This window comes from Entelurus aequoreus, linkage group LG17 (genome assembly GCF_033978785.1).
Source record: "Entelurus aequoreus isolate RoL-2023_Sb linkage group LG17, RoL_Eaeq_v1.1, whole genome shotgun sequence".
Taxonomy (NCBI): domain Eukaryota; kingdom Metazoa; phylum Chordata; class Actinopteri; order Syngnathiformes; family Syngnathidae; genus Entelurus; species Entelurus aequoreus.
In genome coordinates, this window is record NC_084747.1 from 14,607,637 (window position 1) to 14,628,802 (window position 21,166).

Below are 21,166 nucleotides of genomic sequence, written 5' to 3' on the forward strand. Positions count from 1 at the left end.
ATATATTGTTACTATGATTGTTAGTTTACGTGTTATTCATTTTTTACTAATGTATATCTGCTTGTTATTTTATATTATATTTAAAATTGAGTTTTCAAATGAATAAATAATTGAGTTATTTATCGTGATTCCAAAATAAATTAAAATAATTGTGATTATTATGTTTTGCCATAATTGTCCAGCCTTAGACGAGGTATTGGCAAGGACTTCATGATAAACTATGTATCACGGTACTTGAGTCACGATACAATAGTCTATTGTAATATTGTGACATGGAGTTTTACTGCAATTTTTAGAAAGTCACTGTAAAATGTAAATTTAAAGAGCTTAAAATAAATGTTGTAAATATGTACACTAGATGCCAGTTATAATTTATTGGACAAATTGTGTCAAAACCAAAGTAAATAAAATGATCAGTGCAGATGTACAGAAAGTGGATCAAAAATATTGCATTTAATAACTAAAAAAGTCCTCTACTTCGTAACTACAGACTTCTATGAGATAGATACATTTTTTAGTTTTCCGATGTATTTCAATATTGTCGAAGCAAATGTTTTCTACTTGTGATTCTAGCTGAACTTTTCTGAGTCTATGACAAGTCATGTAAACATTGATCCATCATTCTGGCAAGGCACTAAATGAATGGCCATGAAACACTACACACTAGGGTTGTCCCCATACCAATAATGTAGTACCGGTACTAAATGTATAGATACTTTTCCAAAAAAAAGAGAACTACGACAAATGTCAATATTAGCTTTTTTTAACAGAAAATCTTACACTACATTAAACACTCACAGTCAAAGAACAAATTTACAAGGTTAAAATATAAATTAAAAGGCATTAAACACATTGGGCTTCTCTTGTTGCACTCAAATAACAATTTACAATTTTCCATATTACATATAGTCTGCTATAATCAAGGATTAGATTAGAACATAAAGTTTTACTGACATGTTAAATGATTTATGATTTATGGTTGCCACTCCTGGTCTGTGCTTTAAGAAACATACAATTATTAATTAAGTACTAAAAACAAAACAATAGATATATGTACACAGACAAGCCATGTAGCATGTAAAACACAGTTATTAAAGACAAAACACAAATTGTAGGAATTTGTTACAAAATGTAGTCATTTCACTTGCATTAGTTGACTGCTAATTGGGCAGTTTTAACTGTGCTAATATTTGGCATCAAGCCAAGCAGCTGTGTGCGTGTCTACGTATCTACATGTGCACAGCAGGGGAGCTGGTTAACTTATGAGAGTAGTATGTGTGTTTGTGAGGATGTCAACGTGTTGTCTGAGTGACGTCAGTGAGTGAGCGGGACAGGACAGGTGTAACAACTACATTATACCTGTCACTATTTAAACTCCTTGTGCAGATCTGAATGCTTATTATTTAAATGTTGACCTAAGTCTGAAGCAAAGGTGGTAATACTAATCACCACATTTGGCAAGGCGTGTTTTAAAGCAGCTGTTGTGAGAGTAGCGTATGTGTGTGTGCACCTTTAAGAGTGGCAGTATGTGGGGTGAGTGACGTGAGTAAGTGAGTGGGCAAGTAAGGAGAGGTAGTGGTAGCATGTGCAGGAGTGTTAATAGCATGGTGGATGTCCGGTTGTGCCCTGTGGAAATAATAAATAAAGCGAACAAGTTGTAACTAATCGACGGCCTCGTCCTTCCGACCAAAGAGCGGAGCTTTATGGACCCAGTGTTACCCCCGACAAAACATGGGCCCTGGAGGGAATGTCTCCCCTGCACTCCTCGACCACGGTCTGGGAGCCCACAAACAGGAAAGGTGTAAAGCAACCCTTGCAGAGTGGCGGCTTCCTGTTTAAAGTGTCACCTTTATTGTTAGTTTAGAAGCCCAAATACCTCCATATTGCACTTCACGCACCCTCTTTATTAACCAGTAGAATTGTCCTTTGTTGCCTTTCTTCCTCTCCACCATGTTATTGCTTGTATGCACTTTGTGTGTGCGTTTTGACACACTCAACATCATGCGCCTCGGCTCTGTAGTCACCGCCACACAGCGGCATTCAGATGAAAGAACGGTAGTGGTACTTTTCAAAGGTGGCATAGTACTGATTTCAATTGATTAGTACTGCAATACTTTATATGTATACCGTACAACCCTACTACACACACATACAGTACAGAGAAGAAAGTGTGCTTGTGTTGTTTGTGTCTTGCAGACGTCCAGCAGCTGATCAATAATCCAGAAGAAGTTTCCCCTCAGTTAGGGGGGAGCTCCACTTTGAAGCAGGAGACTCCACAACCACCCTGCATTAAAAAGGAAGAGGAGGAACTCTGCATCACTCAGGAGGGAGAGTGTCTTCTAGGACGAGAGGAAGCTGATTACACCAAGTTTCCACTGAGTATTCTCTCTGTGAAGACTGAAGATGATGAAGAGAAACCACAAGTAGACAACCTCTTAGCTCCACTATCATGTAGTGAGGCTGAAGATGAGGTTGAAGAACCTTTAAGCAGCGATACAGACTGTGAAGGTGATATGAGGACTCACACTGACAACAAACACTCTGAATGCTCTACAAAGAAGAGAGGTAAAACATGTTTGAGCTGCTCAGTTTGTGCTGAATTTTTTACTAAAAGGAGTCTCTTAACTCAACACATGAGAACACACACAGGTGAAAAAACATGTAAGTGTTCAGTTTGTGGCAAAAGCTTTTCTGTTAAGAGAAGTTTGACTCAACACATGAGAACACACACGGGAGAAAAACCTTTTAACTGTTCAGTTTGTGGCAAAAGCTTGACTCGAAATAGCCATTTGACTCAACACATGAGAACACACACAGGTGAAAAACCATTTAACTGTTCGATTTGTGGTGAAAACTATTCTGTTAAGAGGAATTTGACTGAACACATGACAACACACACAGGAAAAAAAACATTTAATTGTTCAGTTTGTGGCAAAAGCTATTCTATTAAGAGGAGTTTCACTGAACACATGAGAACGCACACAGGCGAAAAACCATTTAATTGTTTAATTTGTGGAAAAAGTCTTTCTGTTAAGAGGAATTTGACTGAACACATGAGAAAACATACAGGAGAAAAGACATTTAGTTGTTCAGTTTGTGGCAAAAGCTTTTTTGGTAATAGTAGTTTGACTCAACACATGAGAACACACACAGGAGAAAAACCTTTTAACTGTTCAGTTTGTGACAAAAACTTTTCTCGAAGTAGCCATTTGACTCAACACATGAGAACACACACAGGAGAAAAACCATTTAACTGTTCGATTTGTGGTCGAAATTATTCTGTTAAGAGGAACTTGACTGAACACATGACAACACACACAGGAGAAAAACCATTGAATTGTTCAGTTTGTGGCAAAAGCTATTCTATTAAGAGGAGTTTGACTGAACACATGAGAACGCACACAGGAGAAAAACCATTTAGTTGTTTAATTTGTGGCAAAAGCTTTTCTGTTAAGAGGAATTTGACTGAACACATGAGAACACATACTGGACTAAGTAACAAAACAGCTCTTCGTGTCGACACGTAAGAACACACGCTGGGAAAAAAAAACATTTAGTTGTTCAGTGTGCTGCAAAAGGTTCCCACATAATGCAGTCCCCGTAAAACACATAAGAACACACAAGCGAAAATAACCAATTAGCTGTTTAGTTTGTGGTATGTTGCTCATATGTGGTGACATCCACCCTACCCAGGACCTCCTCACTGCTTCTTTCACAAATATCTGAGGTATTCATACAAACTTGGATTATTTGGAGCATAATCTTATCTACTCATGACCCCATGTCTTCTCTGTATCTGAAACCTTCCTGAACAGTAAGACAGATCAGTGGTTCTTAACCTGGGTTCGGTGAGGCGGCCTCAGGGGTTCGACAGAGCCTCTGCCGCAGCGGTCAAGACACACCAGACTTATCGTGTAAATAAAAACTTCTCCCTATCGAGGTATCTGTACTGTAAAGTTAAAATTTTAATGACAATAAAAAAGAAGTCTAAGTATTATGGATACCCCCAAACAATGTTCCCTCTAATTGTGTATTTTGTTGTGAGTTCATGCGCTGTGTTGGTTTTGTTCTTTTAACAAGGTGATGTTCATGCACGGTTCATTTTGTGCACTAGTAAAAAAACATATAACTTTGTCTTGAATTTGATATACAGTATATATATATATATATATATATATATATATATATATATATATATATATATATATATATATATATATATATATATATATATAAATAATATATATATATATATATATATATATTTTTTTTTTGACTAAAGAAGGGTTCGGCGAATGTGCATAGGAAACTGGTGGGGTTCGGTACCTCCATTAAGGTTAAGAACTACTGAGATAGATGATGCTTCAAGTGCTTGGTTACTCTTTCTTCAGTCCAGGGACCTGGGGCCTCATGTGTCAAGTTTGTGCACGCTCAAAATCCTGCACTACACCCTTTTTCACGGCAAAGTTAAGATGTATCAAAACTGATGTTGACGCATAAGTGATGCTGGGTAACTGTTTGCATAACAAACTGCTAACTTTTACTCCTCAGACTGATTGATGTTCAAATCAGAGACATATGAACAATTAACCCCCAACACCCACAACCCAACCCCCACCTCCCTCGACATTCGGGCATAACAGGTTTGAGATGAGTTTGCGAATTGTAAAATTCAGATGCTTTTTTAAATGAAAGACACTGCTGTTCTAAATGTGTCCACTGGATGTCGCAATAGCAATTCTGTTAGGCAAGCAAATAGTTTATACCGGGGCGAGCAAGTATACCAAGCAAGAGGTACAAGGTAAAGCGGGGCTGTGACTCCTCCCCCTCCACCCAACGTAAAACAGGAGTAAAATAAGCAATCAGTAACCCCACTTAAAATTAGCTTTATTCATGCTTTATTTTGTTTTTGTTTAATCCTAGATGGGTTGTGACTTAAAGTTTAATTGCTTTGTAGAAACACTGAGATTAAGTCTAAGTTAATTGTGTTCTTCAAGGTGTTTTTGAAGCTGCACAATTTTTTTATCCTCAGAATTTGTAACTAACTTGAAGTATTTTGTCAAGATGATTGTTTGTGATGTATACATTTTCAGAATGGACTTGTTCTATTTTGGGCCAAAGTAAAATAAAGAAAACAATCTGAAGTGGTCATAGTTGTATTTTTAAGTTATCATGCCAGGATTTTACCCGTCCGGCCTACGTGAAAAATAGATTTTCCTCCATGCGGCCCCTGAGCTAAAATGAGTTTGACACCCCTGCTGTAATGTGACTCATGTGAGCAGGTTACTGTATAAACACATTTTGTTATAAGTTATAAAAATGTGTTCAGTTCTCAGAGACACATCAATGTCAGTGTAGCTGCTGACAGAAGCAACATGTATATTTGATATATAATGTCATAGCTGGTGAGAATAAATAAATACAATGCATAAAGATAAGTTCATATTGTACACATAATGTGATTAAAAAGGTATTTCCTTGGGTTAATTCATGCAAGTTTATGTTAACTTTATTTTTGTTACAAACTCACAATGTTATGTCAGACCCACTCGACATCCGTTGCTTTCGGTCTCCCCTAGAGGGGGGGGGGTTACCCACATATGCGGTCCTCTCCAAGGTTTCTCATAGTCATTCACCGACGTCCCACTGGGGTGAGTTTTTCCTTGCCCGTATGTGGGCTCTGTACCGAGGATGTCGTTGTGGCTTGTACAGCCCTTTGAGACACTTGTGATTTAGGGCTATATAAATAAACATTGATTGATTGATGTAAATTGAGGGGGAATATAATTTGGTCACATTGTTGGGGGGACAATTAAAATGTGAGGGAATTAAGGAAGCAGCATGAGACAACAAGTGATGTGGAAGACGTTAATGGAGTCTCAGATTGAAAATAAACTTTATTCCCTTGGAGTTTATGAGGCCAACGAGGTATGATTACTTCTGATATGTTTGTGAAATCTATGTGGTTTCTTTTTTGGATGTCAGACTAATTGTAAGTTCTGTTTGCTTATTTTATTACTTCTGACGGCATTATATTTGGCATCGTTGGTAACGTGAAGAAGACGTGGCTGAAATAAATGTCTGTGACAAAAACGAACGACTCGAGCCTTGATTAAGACCTCGGAGGGAGTAACACTGATAATGGGCCACAATTTACAGGTCAGTGATTTGATGAGGTTTAAAAAATTTTTAAAAAGTATGGCTTTCAACTAGGGCTGCAACAACTAATCGATTAAATTGATTAAAATCGATTATTAAAATAGTTGCCGATTAATTTAGTCATCGATTCGTTGGATCTATGTTATGCACATGCGCAGAGTTTGTTTTTTTAAAAGTTTTTTTTAAAAAATTTTTTTATTTTTTTAATTTAAATTTTTTTTAATAAACCTTTATTTATAAACTGCAACATTTACAAACAGCTGAGAAATAATCATCAAAATAAGTATGGTGCCAGTATGCTGTTTTTTTTTCAATAAAATACTGGATAGGATAGAAATGTAGTTAGTCTCTTTTGTCCGATTGTTAATCGATTAATCGAAGTAATAATCAACAGATGAATCGATTATCAAATTAATCGTTAGTTGCAGCCCTAGTTTCAACTAAGGCTGTCAATGTTAATGAGTTAAAGCATGTGATTATTTTTTATTTTATTTTATTAATTAAATCAACATAAAAAACACAAGATACACTTTAATTAGTGCACCAACCCAAAAAACCTCCCTCCCCCAGTTACATTCATTCACACGCATTCACACAAAAGGGGTTGTTTCTTTCTGTTATTAAATTTCTGGTTCCTACAATATAGAACAATACAGTCTGCAAGGGATGCAGTCCTTGAAGCACACATGATTGTGTGTGCTGCTGGTCCACTAACATTTTCATTAATTACTATTTTTTATGTAATTGTTTTTATATTGTTTCACTTTCTTTTTTATTCAAGAAAATGTTTTTTATTAATTTATCTTATTTTTTTAATTATTTTTTTTGAAATGACCTTATCTTCACCAGACCAGGTTGTCAATGAAGTTAGATTGTTTAAAAGGTTCTTAAAACCAGGTCCAGTCCAGATTATGTCCAAGTCGGACTCAGCAACACACACCTTCATATATGTACACTCAAAATTAGGGAACACAACAACTGATTGCATATAATCTATAAACAAAATTAAATTTTCAAAGTAAGACTGAGGACTTCCCATCTTTTGTTAGGTTTTTTTTACATCATTATCGTTTTCAACCATATACCTTTCTAAAGTTAAAAAATACTGAATACATGTTTTAAAGGAAGTAACACTAAGTGAATATCTGTTTTTGGCCTTAAAAATAAACCAATGAACTCTCCTAAAATAACAGAAACCACATCAAGCTTCATAAACAAACCAATCCTTAAACACATTTTTTCAACTTCCACCCAAAACGAAGACACGATATTACAATACCAAAACAAATGCAGGGTAGATTCAGACTCTTCACAACAAAATCGGCAATCATCTGACTCTGTCATATTCCATAGTTTTAACATTTTTCCCGTTGGTAAGAAGTTATAAATAATTTTAGTTTGAAAATAACAATTTTGCACATCGATAGTAGTTTTGTAGATTAATTTGAATATGGCATCCCACGGCAACGGGCAATCAAAAAAGTCCTCCCATTTTCCATATGTATTGTATGGGACAGCCTTCAAAGATTTCTTTATTAAATACAAATGTAATATTTTTCTATTTAGTTCCTTTTTGCCAACTAGAATTTCTTATTAGAGGTTTACAAACTAATAATTTAATAGTTCCATAATTATTTGTTTCCATCTTTTCCCAATGACTCCAGTTAATTGATGAAATGAAAAGCTTGAGCAATCATCACCATACATAACTCTAAATTCATCATACTTCATAATCTAACCATTCTCATTGATAATATCATTGACAAAAATGATTCCTTTTTCAAACATATTTTTCCAAAAGAAAAGCTTTCCATCTATTACAATATTAGAGTTCATCCATATTATCTGCTGCAAAATATCATCTCTTTTTTCTGGCACATAAAATTGAAAACACCACCATGAGTGGATTGTTTCCTTTATGAACCCCGCCATGTTTCCCAGCAGACTCTCTACATAAGGAAAATGGGAGGGCATCAATTGTAAAAAACGGATACAATTTATTTTGATACAGTACACAGTTTTTGTCCAACAGGACACTTGTGTACCACTCAGTGTTTAAATACATCTTTGGAACAATTGATGCTTTTAAAGACAGACACACAGCTTCAAGGTTAAGAAGTTTCAAGCCCCCATATTCATATTCATTGTACAAAACCTTTCTTTTAATCTTTTCTGGTTTGCCGTCCCAGACAAAATCGATAAACTCATAAACCTTAAAAAAGTTTTGTAATGGAGCTGGTAATGACAAAAACAAATAAATAAATTGAGGAATAATTAACGAGTTGACAATAGATATTTTACCATACAAGGTTAAGGATTTCCCTTTCCATAATTGCATAATTTTATCCAGCTTTCTTAGTCGATTATCATAATTTACTGAGCCTAGATCTTCCAGATTCTCTGGGACAACAACACCAAGTATGTTAACTGGTCCATCTGTCCACAAAACAGGCACTTTGCATTCCATTCGAAAGGACGTTCCCTTTAGATTTCCGATTCTTAATATTTTACATTCATCATAATTAAGCTTAAACCCAGATTGCTGTGAAAATATGTCTAAACGATTAAGAAGGTTCCGCAAACAATGAGGATTGGGGCTGATAAAGAAGCTTGTACCGTCTGCATACATTGTTATTTTACTTTCAATATTATTATTACTGAGCCCTTCAATATTTTTATTCAATCCAACTTTAATCGCCAATGTTTCCATAGCAATAATAACTAAATATGGAGACAAAGGCCACCCTTGTTTTAGACCTCTTAATAGAGGTATTGTCACAGAGATGTATTCATTATTGATAATTCTACAGTTAGTTTTATTATATAGCGTCTTGATCCAGCGTAATAAGGAGTTGCCAAACTTTTAAAAAACTTTAAGCTTTTACAAATAAAATCTAAGCTAATTTTGTGAAATGCCTTCTCCAGGTCGGCTACAAAAATTAATCCTCTGTTATTTTCCATATTATAATTTTCTATAATTTCTAATAACTGTCTAATATTGTTTCCTATGTTTCTTCCTTGTAGAAACCTGATTGATCTTGGTGAATAATATTTGACAAAACAGACTTAAGTCGTGCAGCCAAACATTTTGCCAGGATCTTAGCATCGTAACACTGAAGTTATTGGTCTCCAATTTTTTAGATAAACTGGGTCTTTATACTGACCATTTATTTCCTGTATCAATAATAAAGAAATAAGACCTTATGTTTGAGTGTAAGATAAAAAAACAAAACTGTTTTATATGAGTAATTAAAACAAGAAAGCAAAGGTTTCTTAAAGGCCTACTGAAATTATTTTTTTTTATTTAAACGGGGATAGCAGATCCATTCTATGTGTCATACTTGATCATTTCGCGATATTGCCATATTTTTGCTGAAAGGATTTAGTAGAGAACATCGACGATAAAGTTTGCAACATTTGGTCGCTGATTAAAAAAAAGCCTTGCCTATACCAGAAGTAGCGTGACGTCACAGGAGGAAGGGCTGCTCACATTTTCCTAATGTTTACAATGCAGCGAGAGAGATTCGGACCGAGAAAGCGACGATTACCCCATTAATTTGAGCGTGGATGAAAGATTTGCGGATGAGGAACGTGAGAGTGAAGGACTAGAATGCAGTGCAGGACGTATCTTTTTTCGCTCTGACCGTAACTTAGGTACAAGCTGGCTCATTGGATTCCACACTCTCTCCTTTTTCTATTGTAGATCACGGATTTGTATTTTAAACCACCTCGGATACTATATCCTCTTGAAAATGAGAGTCGAGAACGAAAAATGGACATTCACAGTGACTTTTATCTCCACGACAGTACATCAGCGAAACACTTTAGCTACGGAGCTAACGTGATAGCATCGGGCTCAAATGTAGATAGAAACAAAATAAATAAACCCCTGACTGGAAGGATAGACTGAAAATCAACAATACTATTAAACCATGGACATGTAAATACACGGTTAATGCTTTCCAGCTTGGCGAAGCTTAACAATGCTGTTGCTAACGACACCGTTGAAGCTAACTTAGCAACGGGACCTCACAGAGCTATGATAAAAACATTAGCGCTCCACCTACGCCAGCCAGACCTCATCTGCTCATCAACACCCGTCCTCACCTGCCTTCCAGCGATCGACGGAAGGACGAAAGACTTCACCCGATCATCGATGCGGTCTGTGGCTAGCGTCGGATAGCGCGTCTGCTATCTAACTCAAAGTCCTCCTGGTTGTGTTGCTGCAGCCAGCCACTAATACATCGATCCCACCTACAGCTTTCTTCTTTGCAGTCTTCATTGTTCATTAAACAAATTGCAAAAGATTCACCAACACAGATGTCCAGAATACTGTGGAATTTTGAGATGAAAACAGAGCTTTTTTGTATTGGATTCAATGGTGTCCGAATACTTCCGTTTAACTAGTGACGTCACGCGCAAACATCATCATACATAGACGTTTTCAACCGGAAGTTTAGAAGGAAATTTAAAATGTCACTTTATAAGTTAACCCGGCCGTATTGGCATGTGTTGCAATGTTAAGATTTCATCATTGATATATAAACACTCAGACTGCGTGGTCGGGATGAGTGGGTTTCAGTAGGCATTTAAAACAAGATTAAATTGCCTTTATTTTGAAAAACTACTGCTTAGGAGTAGGAAACGGAAGTTGCTGGCTTCTAGCGCATGCGCAAATGTACTTGAAGCGAAGCAAGAAGACGAAGACCGCATGCTATGGTTGTTCGGAGATTTTCCGAATTCACGATCTTAAAGTCATATGATTCACAGCAAATATAGCAACAAATATCTCAATTGGTATTTTCCAAAGTAACGAAACGTGCATTGAGTTTGGAGCGACATCTGAAGTGAAGATTGAAGACGTGATAGAAGATGGACGACTACTGCTATGCTAAGATGGCGACGTCCGCTAAAAGAGAACATGAAAGAGAATCAGCGCCACCAACTTCCAGCAAATCACCAACGGAGATAAAGACGAAAGATGAAGGTGAGTGACTTGAAGTTTTGTCATTTGAAAACTATTTCAAGCCCTTAAAATCGAAATTAGCCGACCTTGTTGAAGAATGTAAAGAAAGAGCCGCCATGATTGTTAGCTTGAAGAAGGCAGTGGAGTTCACATCAGAGGAGATGAAAGAATGCAAAGGTCAAATTTAGAAACTAAAAGCAAAACAACAACTGCTAGGTAAGGTGAGTATTTTGTCACATTTAACAAAGTCTCTGTACAGTTTGTCTTGTCGTCAAGTAACAGAAAATAATGGACGTGTGGGCGAGGGCGGACCTACGTCACTTCCGCCTACCAATCCCCTAGCAACCGGTCGCCATATTGAATTCGTTGAAAACAAACCAGCTCACAGCGAACACAGCATTGACAGAAAAAGCATTTAACGAGGTTTCACGGCATTTTAAACTGTTCTAAATGGCGTATGATTATGTAAATAGTCTTTCCAGTGAGGCTAGGTTAAGATACGAGTTAAAATGTTCTGTAGTTGGATTAAACTACTGCCCTTACCGCCTTCCAGCAGATGCGTGGACTGATAATCCTACACAATGGCCGGACATGGAATTTGGAAATCTATATGTCTACCTCACAAGCGCACCAGGTATATTATTTCATATCTATAGAAAGCCGATTCAAATTTAAACAAAACCGGTTTTCGAAAATAGCCTATACAGGCTATAAACTATATAGTATATACCGCATGTTATTTTTGTACAACAACAACTTCAGCTGTCGAAGGTACAAATTCAACAAGTACAACATTAGCACGGACGGTATAGCCAAGTTGTGGTTGAGAAGGTGGATTTTTGTTCCTTATATTTACCAGAAACGAAGTGATCCGAACACACGACCCGGGACTTTGGGGGACTCCAATGAGAACCGTCCTCGTTTTCCCGGTGTAAAGCTGCGAGCCATTTGTCTCGTCTCTGTGGGCTTTTATCACGCTTTGGCAGAACAAAATGCGACCTTTGTTTTCCCTGTTTCCGGTTGTGGTTAGCACAACCGAAAACAACACAGTTTTTCGGCATTTTGGAGGCAGAATGACGGGTTTAATCAGCGTAGGTCGACAGATTAAAGAGTAATGGCAACGGTTTGTTTTCAACGCCAGTCTGGTTGCTATGGCTCGAAGAACCCGTATGTAGCTCAGTTGCCCGGATGTAGGCCCTGCCCCGTTCAAGTCGCGAGCAACGACTCGTTAGCAGCGTGTTTTGAAGACTAGCCTACAGTTGTTTGGTCGCTGTCTGAATTTTTTAATCAAAACAGAAGAGTTCCTCATTTATGAATTGTATTTCCTTGTTCTTAGTAGATAAAGGGAACTGCGAAAAATGTCAATATTGGCTTTATTTTAACAGAACATCTTACACTACATTAAACACTCACAGTCAAATAACAATTTACAAGGTTAAAATACAAATTAAAATGCATTAAACACATTGGGCTTTTCTTGTTGCACTCAAAAGAACAATTTACAATTTTCCATATTACATATAGTTTGCTATAATCAAGGATTAGATGTGAATAGAATATAAAGTTTTACTGACATTATATTAAATTATTCATGATTTATGTTTGCCACTCCTGGTCTGTGCTTTAATATATATACAATTATTAATGATTAAGTACTAAAATCAACACTATGGATACATGTGACCCGTTCTGGCAAAATGAGTCAGAATACGCACAGGCTAATTTTGAGCTACAGGCAAATAAGTGAAAAAAATGTATCTTGGTTGAAATTGAGATTTTCACAAAAATGAGTCCATAAAGCCACAATCTAGCGATCCCAATCATCGAAATAGCAAGAAAACATCTTAAATCACCTTTATTTGAAGGTTTTGTACGAGGTATGTCTTCAGAAATTAGTCCTTTGTGTTAAAATTCCTTAAGAAAATCAAGTGTTTTCAACGCTCACTCGCGGCAATAAGGGGGAATCCCCCTAGCCATATTTGGTATCATTGTGACGCCAAGTTTACCTACTTTCTAAAAATGAGCATGGAATTCCCGATGACGCCATTCTGAACCAATAGAATTCGAGTTTTTAAACCTGCCCCGGTCGCTGTAAGGCGTACCCTCATTGGTTGAATCACCCCGCGCGGTGCATTGTGGTATCATGGCAGCGCCCTGATAAAAAACAACACACAGTAATTCGAGCGAAATATTTGGTGAAAAAAGGTAATTTTCGAACATTTAATTATTATTTTTGTGGATAAGTTAGACTGTTTTACATTCCGTAATGGATTTAGAAGGTGGAGAGGGCACACAGGCGGCTGCAAGTGCGCTAAATTCACTGCAGTCGGCGAATCTTCTTAGTGCTGCTGGTCAGGAATATTAGGGACAGCTGATTGATGATTATTTTGGTGGTCAGGACCCTGTAAGTAGCGATAATGACTCAGAAATTGATGAAAGTGACTCTGAGGAGGCTTCTCCTCTCCTAGACAATCTCAGCGATTACGACGACGTTTTGCATACACAGAATGTACAGAATGATGATGTACATGCCATGCATGCACCTGACAGTGACTCTGAAGATGATGACACACAGACACAGGGTGAGAGACATGTGGGCCTACATGATGATGCAGATGCTGCCTTGGAACAGGCTGCTGACCTGTTGTTTGATCAAGATGTGGAAGTGGAAATTCAAAAAATCAGGGATTTTGAATGTAATTGTGCTAAATTCAAAAATGGACACTGTATGAAAAAATGAGATACAGGACTGATACATAGTTTGCGACAAAACATGCAGTCGATGAATGATTTTGAAAAGAACCTCGTCATCATCGCCAAAATCAGCTCGAATCTAAATCGTTCTGAGAGGACAAAGGGTACCAAGAAGAAAGAGACGAAAGCCAGAAGCCTTTCCAATGGCTGCTACTCAGTTGAAGGGACAAAAATCTGCCGAGACGCCTTCAAATGTATACACTGGTAAGCTTTTATTTATTTATTGTTTTCTTAATTCATGTGCTAAACAGGAAATGTTCTACACAGTATTAAACAGGAAATGCAGCTGACAACTTTATCACCATTGGTCAGGCATAGGTCACGTATCCTGAGACTGAGAGATCTTGTCAGTTACCTGTAGCATCTAGTTTATTTCATTATGTTTGAATACCGAGCTTGGAGAAAATAGTGGCGCCACCTATGACTGCGGAGAATTTTCATGCATTTTCTTTTACAATTATTTGTCTTTTTATAAATCTAATAGCATAAGATAGACCTTTTGTGGAAAACATCACTGTATAATGCTATTTCATGGGCACCCCCTACCCTGTAAATCGGGCTTAAAACTGACCAGTGAACAAAACAACTGTGACATAACAGTGTTGAAATTTTTGTACATAACCGTTTTCAATAGAGTTGAATATATATTTTTCCTTTAGACATGGGATTTAAATTTCATTGTACCAATTTTGGCGTTGCTACAAGGACTTTTAAAGTATGGTTGCTATGGAGTTTTGTTTTGGAACATTCTGTTTAGGGCTGCAACTAACGATTAATTTGATAATCGATTAATCTGTCGATTATTACTTCGATTACTAATCGGATAAAAGAGACAAACTACATTTCTATCCTTTCCAGTATTTTATTGAAAAAAAACAGCATACTGGCACCATACTTATTTTGATTATTGTTTCTCAGCTGTTTGTACATGTTGCAGTTTATAAATAAAGGTTTATTTAAATAAATAAATAAATATATATATATGTATATTTTAAAAAGCCTCTGCGCATGCGCATAGCATAGATCCAACGAGTCGATGACTAAATTAATCGGCAACTATTTTTATAATCGATTTTAATCGATTTAATCGATTAGTTGTTGCAGCCCTAATTCTGTTCTGGAACAGTAAACTTTAAGCTGTTTTTTCTCAAAACGGACCCTCAAACTTGGTCGACTTCAATCGGATGTAACTCAGTCATTTTCTGTCAGATTCCAACAAACCATATATCATTTTGAAGGTCTTTAGATGGAGAATGTGTAAATAACAATAACTCAAGTTTTAAAAATTTCCTCATTGTGACTCATTTTACCAGCACAGGTCACAAATGTACACAGATAAGCCATGTAGCAGGTAAAACACATTTATTGAAGACAAAACACAAATTGTAGGAATTTGTTACAAAATGTAGTCACTTCACTTGCATTAGTGTTGGCCCTGCGATGAGGTGGCGACTTGTCCAGGGTGTACCCCGCCTTCCGCCCGAATGCAGCTGAGATAGGCTCCTGCACCCCCACCCCCCCACCCCCGTGACCCTGAAAGGGACAAGTGGTAGACAATGGATGGATGGATAGTTGACTGCTAATTGGGCAGTTTTAACGGCGCTAATATTTGGCATCAAGCCAAGCAGCTGTGTGCACGTCTACGTATCTACATGTGCACAGCAGGGGAGCTGGTTAACTTATGAGAGTAGTATGTGTGTTTGTGAGAATGTCAACGTGTTGTCTGAGTGACGTCAGTGAGTGAGCGGGCGAGTAAAGAGAGAGCAGCAGGACAGGTGTAACAACTACATTATACCTGTCACTATTTAAACTCCTTGTGCAGATCTGAATGCTTATTATTTAAATGTTGACCTAAGTCTGAAGCAAAGTTGGTAATACTAATCACCACATTTGGCAAGGCGTGTTTTAAAGCAGCTGTTGTGAGAGTAGCATATGTGTGTGTGTGGGGTGAGTGACGTGAGTAAAATTAGATTAGATTAGATTAGATAGTACTTTATTGATCCCCGAGGGGAAATTAGATGTTCAGCACAATCCCATTCAAGATCAGACAAAACATTACAGGGAGACAGAAAAAGGATCGCTGATGGGTCAGCCAGAAAGTCCAGTGCCCCTTTCAATAAAAAGGTGAGAAACAGGTACATGTCGGGGAGGGGGGAGAGTAAAAAAATATTCAGTCAAAGTTTGGACTCCAGGGCGGGGGTCCAGACTGAGGCCAAGGGGGAAAAAACTCATAGCCATAGCACACATAAAGACGTTAATCAACAAAACTCGCGACAGAGGGGGGGGGGGGGGGGGTGAGGGGCCATGAAGGCCAGTCGCTGCTCCGTCCATTGCCCCAAGGGAAATAAGCAGTGGCAGAGGTGTGTGTGTGTGTGTGTGTGTGGGTGTGTTTGCGTGTGTGTATATGCCCATTGTTCAGGGTGAGTTGTTGTTGTGTCTATAGGCCCGGAGTCGCTCTGCAGGCAGTGCAAGCAAAGTTCAACTCCCAGGTGTTGTTGAGGAGGGAGGGAGGGTAGTCAGAGTGTCCCTCGCTGAGGTGTCCTTCCGGGGTGTTTCCCAACAGCCTTTCTTCTGTTTTTGAGCAGCGTCAAGGCCATGCGAGGGAGTCAGATCGTAGATTAGGAATGTTGTTTTCCAATCAAGCAGACATTTTCATGGCCTGTCTTCTTTAATAGTCCATGCCAGCTCTCAATCCAATTTTTTCCAATCCAGCAAGCCTCTCTATGATGTGATCCATCTTGCCATCTAGTTCAGAAATCGCCACAGTCTGTGATCCCACAGCTCGACCCATGCCTTCCATTGTGACGGACAGCCTTTGTAAGTGAGTGTGCAAGTAAGGAGAGGTAGTGGTAGCATGATCAGGAGAGTTAATAGCATGGTGGATGTCCGGTTGTGCCCTGTGGAAATAATAAATAAAGTGACCAAGTTGTAACTAATCGACGGCCTCGTCCTTCTGACCAAAGAGCGGAGCTTTATGGACGCAGTGTTACCCCCGACAAACCATGGGCCCTAGAGGGAACGTCTCCCCTGCGCTCCTCGACCACGGTCTGGGAGCCCACAAACAGGAAAGGTGTAAAGCAACCCTTGCAGAGCGGCGGCTCCCTGTTTAAAGTGTCACCTTTATTGTTAGTTTAGAAGCCCAAATACCTCCATATTGCACTTCACGCACCCTCTTTATTAACCAGTAGAATTGTCCTTTGTTGCCTTTCTTCCTCTCCACCATGTTATTGCTTGTATGCACTTTGTGTGTGCGTTTTGAAACACTCAACATCATGCGCCTCAGATCTGTAGTCACCGCAACACACTCAGATGAAAGAACGGTACCGGTACTTTTCAAAGGTGCTATAATACTGATTTAGATTAGTACCACGATACTTTAGTATTAGCAGTATACTGTACAACCCTACTACACATACATACAGTACATAGAAAATTTTTGGTTTTTGTTGTTTGTGTCTTGCAGACGTCCAGCAGCTAATCGGTAATCCAGAAGAAGTTTCCCTTCAGTTAGGGGGGAGCTCCACTTTGAAGCAGGAGACTCCACAACCACCCTGCATTAAAAAGGAAGAGGAGGAACTCTGCATCACTCAGGAGGGAGAGTGTCTTCTAGGACGAGAGGAAGCTGATTACACCAAGTTTCCACTGAGTATTCTCTCTGTGAAGACTGAAGATGATGAAGAGAAACCACAACTAGACAACATCTTAGCTCCACTATCAGATAGTGAGGCTGAAGACGAGGTTGAAGAACCTTTGAGCAGCGATACAGACTGTGAAGGTGATATGAGGACTCACACTGACAACAAACACTCTGAATGCTCTTCAAAGAAGAGAGGTAAAACATCTTTGGGCTGCTCGGTTTGTGCTGAAAGTTTTACTAAAAAGAGCCTTTTGACTCAACACATGAGAACACACATAGGTGAAAAACCATTTAATTGTTCAGTTTGTGGCAAAAGCTTTCTTGTTAAGAGGAATTTGACTCAACACATGAGAACACACACAGGTGAAAAACCATTTAATTGTTCAGTTTGTGGCAAAAGCTTTTCTCGAAATAGCATGTTGACTCAACACATGAGAACACACACAGGTGTAAAACCTTTTAATTGTTCAGTTTGTTGCAAAAGCTTTCCTCGAAATTGCCGTTTGACTGAACACATGAGAACACACACAGGTGAAAAACCATTTAATTGTTCAGTTTGTTGCAAAAGCTTTTTTCAAAATAGTATTTTGACTCGGCACATGAGAACGCACACAAGTGAAAAACCATTTAATTGTTCAGTTTGTGGCAAAATCTTTTCTCGAAATTGCCTTTTGACTCAACACATGAGAACACACACAGGTGAAAAAACATTTCTTTGTTCTGTATGTGGCAAAATCTTTTCTCGAAATTTCCAGTTGACTCAACACATTAGAACACATACAGGTGAAAAACCATTTAATTGTTCAGTTTGTGGCAACAGCTTTTCTCAAAATAGCTGTTTGACTCAACACATGAGAACACACACAGGTGAAAAACCATATACTTGTTCTGTTTGTAGCAGAAGCTTTTCTAATAAGAACAAATTGACTCAACACATGAGGACACACACGGGTGAAAAACCATTTAATTGTTCAATTTGCGGCAAAAGCTTTTCTCAAAATTACCGTTTGACTCAACACATGAGAACACACACAGATGAAAAACCATATAATTGTTTAGTTTGTAGCAGAAGCTTTTCTAATAAGAACAAATTGACTCAACACATGAGGACACACACTGGACTGAGACCATTGAATTGTTTAGTTTGTGGTGAAAGCTTTCCTCATAACGGCTCTTTGTGGCGACACATGAGAACACACAAAGGAGAAAAACCATTTAGTTGTTCAGTGTGCTGTAAAAGGTTCACACATAATGCAGATGCAGTAAAACACACAAGAACACACAAGGGAGAATAACCAAGTAGCTGTTTAGTTTGTGGTATGTTGCTCATATGTGGCGACATCCACCCTACCCAGGACCTCCTCACTGCTTCTTTCACAAATATCTGAGGTATTCATACAAACTTGGATTATTTGGAGCATAATCTTATCTACTCATGACCCCATGTCTTCTCTGTATCTGAAACCTTCCTGAACAGTAAGATAGATGATGCTTCAAGTGCTTGGTTACTCCTTCTTCAGTCCAGGGACCTGGGGCCTCATGTGTCAAGTTTGTGCACGCTCAAAAACCTGCACTACACCCTTTTTCACTGCAAAGTTGAGATGTATCAAAACTGATGTTGACGCATAAGTGATGCTGGGTAACTGTTTGCATAACAAACTGCCAACTTTTACTCATCAGACTGATTGATGTGCAAATCAGAGACATATGAACAATTAACCCCCAACACCCACAACCCAACCCCCACCTCCCTCGACATTCGGGCATAACAGGTTTGAGATGAGTTTGCGAATTGTAAAATTCACCTGCTTTTTTAAATGAAATAAACTGTTGTTCTAAATGTATCCACTGGATGTTGCAATAGCAATTCTGTTAGGCAAGCAAATAGTTTATACCGGGGCGAGCAAGTATACCAAGCAAGAGGTACACGGTAAAGCGGGGCTGTGACTCCTCCCCCTCCACCCAACGTAAAACAGGAGTAAAATAAGCAATCAGTAACCCCACTTAAAATGAGCTTTATTCATTCTTTATTTTGTTTTTGTTTAATCCTAGATGTCGTTGTGACTTAAAGTTTAATTGCTTTATAGAAACACTGAGATTAAGTCTAAATTAATTGTGTTCTTCAAGGTGTTTTTGAAGCTGCATCATTTTTTATCCTCAGAATTTGTAACTAATTTGAAGTATTTTGTCAAGATGATTGTTTGTGATGTGTACATTTTCAGAATGGACGTGTTCTATTTTGGGCAAAAGTAAAATAAAGAAAACAATCTGGAGTGGTCATAGTTGTATTTTTAAGTTATCATGCCATGATTTTACCTGTCCGGCCTACGTGGAAATACATTTTCCTCCATGCGGCCCCTGAGCTAAAATGAGTTTGACACCCCTGCTGTAATGTGACTCATGTGAGCAGGTTCAATCAATCAATCAATGTTTATTTATATAGCCCTAAATCACAAGTGTCTCAAAGGGCTGTACAAGCCACAACGACATCCTCGGTACAGAGCCCACATACGGGCAAGGAAAAACTCACCCCAGTGGGACGTCGGTGAATGACTATGAGAAACCTTGGAGAGGACCGCATATGTGGGTAACCCCCCCCCCCCCCCTCTAGGGGAGACCGAAAGCAACGGATGTCGAGTGGGTCTGACATAATATTGTGAAAGTCCAGTCCACAGTGGATCCAACACATCAGCGGGAGTCCAGTCCACAGCGGGGCCAACAGGAAACCATCCCGAGCGGAGACGGGTCAGCAGCGCAGAGATGTCCCCAACCGATGCACAGGCTAGTGGTCCACCCGGGGTCCCGGCTCTGGACAGCCAGCACTTCATCCATGGCCACCGGACCTATGCAACTCCCCCTCGCAAGGGACGGGGGAGAAGAGGAGAGAAGAAAAGAAACGGCAGATCAACTGGTCTAAAAAAGGGGGGGGTCTATTTAAAGGCTAGATTATACAAATGAGTTTTAAGATGGGACTTAAATGCTTCTACTGAGGTAGCATCTCTAACTGTTACCGGGAGGGCATTCCAGAGTACTAGAGCCCGAATAGAAAACGCTCTATAGCCCGCAGACTTTTTTTTGGCTCTGGGAATCACTAATAAGCCGGAGTTCTTTGAACGCAGATTTCTTGTCGGGACATATGGTACAATACAATCGGCGAGATAGGCTGGAGCTAAACCGTGTAGTATTTTATACGTAAGTAGTAAAACCTTAAAGTCGCATCTTAAGTGCACAGGAAGCCAGTGCAAGTGAGCCAGTATAGGCGTAATATGATCAAACTTTCTTGTTTTTGTCAAAAGCCTTGCAGCCGCATTTTGTACCAACTGTAATCTTTTAATGCTAGACATAGGGAGGCCCGAAAATAATACGTTACAGTAATCGAGACGAGACGTAACGAACGCATGAATAATGATCTCAGCGTCGCTAGTGGACAAGATGGAACGAATTTTAGCGATATTACGGAGATGAAAGAAGGCCGTTTTAGTAACACTCTTAATGTGTGACTCAAACGAGAGAGTTGGGTGGAAGATAATACCCAGATTCTTTACCGAGTCTCCTTGTTTAATTGTTTGGTTGTCAAATGTTAAGGTGGTATTATTAAATAGATGTTGGTGTCTAGCAGGACCGATAATCAGCATTTCCGTTTTCTTAGC

The 21,166-nt window shown here is 38.7% G+C and overlaps 2 protein-coding genes across 2 annotated transcripts in view; one reads left to right on the top strand and one right to left on the bottom strand.

The window, feature by feature from the left end:
* LOC133632464 (uncharacterized) overlaps nucleotides 1-21,166 on the bottom strand; it is a 508,815-nt gene that overhangs the window by 20,601 nt on the left and 467,048 nt on the right. The gene's annotated exons all lie outside the window — the stretch shown is intronic.
* LOC133632492 (zinc finger protein OZF-like) lies at nucleotides 10,847-19,724 on the top strand. Its single transcript, XM_062024946.1, has 2 exons — nucleotides 10,847-11,146; nucleotides 17,343-19,724. Exons 1-2 carry the CDS (start codon nucleotides 11,032-11,034, stop codon nucleotides 18,809-18,811), a joined length of 1,584 nt encoding a protein of 527 aa, XP_061880930.1. The 5' UTR covers nucleotides 10,847-11,031; the 3' UTR covers nucleotides 18,812-19,724.